The sequence below is a fragment of the Octopus bimaculoides genome, chromosome 1 (assembly GCF_001194135.2).
Source record: "Octopus bimaculoides isolate UCB-OBI-ISO-001 chromosome 1, ASM119413v2, whole genome shotgun sequence".
NCBI classification, from domain to species: Eukaryota; Metazoa; Mollusca; class Cephalopoda; order Octopoda; family Octopodidae; genus Octopus; species Octopus bimaculoides.
In genome coordinates, this window is record NC_068981.1 from 86228645 (window position 1) to 86229942 (window position 1298).

Genomic DNA, 1298 nt, shown 5'->3' on the forward strand with positions numbered 1-1298 from the left:
TTCTTTTTGTTTTTTTCTTTCTTTCCTTCCTTCTGCTACCTTTTATGAAAGACCGAAGACTGATGACATCATTTTACTTGGAAAGAAGCACAGTTATTCCCGTTTAAATTTGAATATTTCAGCATTTCCTATCTTTGAATTTAGTTTAATTTTAAATTTTTGAACTTGTAAAAGACACATGGAGAGTCAAAATATTGTTCATTCGTTTCATTTTCGTTTTAATAAACAGTCAATCTCTATCATTATTATCATTGTTTTTATTATTGTTATTGTTGCTGTTCTTCTTCTTCTTCTTCTTATTATTATTATTTAATTATTTATCTATTTTTATTATTATGTTTTTTTATCACACTGTATGCAATATTTTCTGAATGACTTAGCCTGTTTTTATCATTATATTTCAGATTGCAAAACTGAAAAATATCACCTGCCAAATTGTTCGGACATCATGAACAACACAAAAGAACAGGAATTGAACTTGGCAAATATTTCCGTCTCAACTAACTGTATGTGGAATGCATCTTTCTCATTGTTTGCTGAAGGTTCCTCATCAGGAAGCTTGGAAGCCAATGTCACGTTCAAGACTCCCAGTGAGGAGTATTTTTAGTAAGTTCAGGCTTAGTTTTGATTATCTCTTGTTAATTGAACCAAATTAGAAAATTACAGCTGAACTTATTTTGTTCTTACAAAGTCAACAATAGTGAGATCCCTTGACACTTCACTATAAAATCCAAGTATTATTCCAATTTCTCTTTTTCTCTTTCATCTTATATGTATGTAAACATGTACATATACAGAGAAAGTCATGCACACTCACTCACACATCACAGGATTCAGTATAGTATCCATTTCCAGTTCTACTCACAAGGTATTAGTCAACCCAAGGCTATGGTAGAAGACACTTGACCACAGAGCCAGACAGTAGGAATGAAACCTAACCCTTTAGCTTTCAGATTATTCTGTCAAATGTACTCTTTTACTCTTTTACTTGTTTCAGTCATTTGACTGCAGCCATGCTGGAGCACCGCCTTTAGTCGAGCAAATCGACCCCAGGACTTATTCTTTGTAAGCCTAGTACTTATTCTATTGGTCTTTTTTGCCGAACCACTAAGTTACAGGGATGTAAACACACCAGCATCGGTTGTCAAGCGATGGTGGGGGGACAAATACAGACACACAAACACATATACACATATATATATACATATATATACACGACGGGCTTCTTTCAGTTTCCGTCTACCAAATCCACTCACAAGGCTTTGGTCGGCCCGAGGCTATAGTAGAAGACACTTGCC

At 34.6% G+C, this 1298-nt stretch overlaps 1 protein-coding gene across 2 annotated transcripts in view; it reads left to right on the forward strand.

Moving 5' to 3' along the window:
- The first annotated feature begins 386 nt into the window (after positions 1–386).
- Positions 387–1298, forward strand: part of LOC106884409 (uncharacterized) — a 38783-nt gene continuing 37871 nt past the window's right edge. Inside the window, exon 1 of one of the 2 annotated variants that reach the window (XM_014935774.2) lies at positions 387–606. In XM_014935774.2, the coding sequence (XP_014791260.1) occupies positions 449–606 (158 nt within the window). In that variant the 5' untranslated portion in view covers positions 387–448. The remainder of the gene's footprint in view (positions 607–1298) is intronic. The other variant, XM_014935783.2, reaches the window with a different exon arrangement.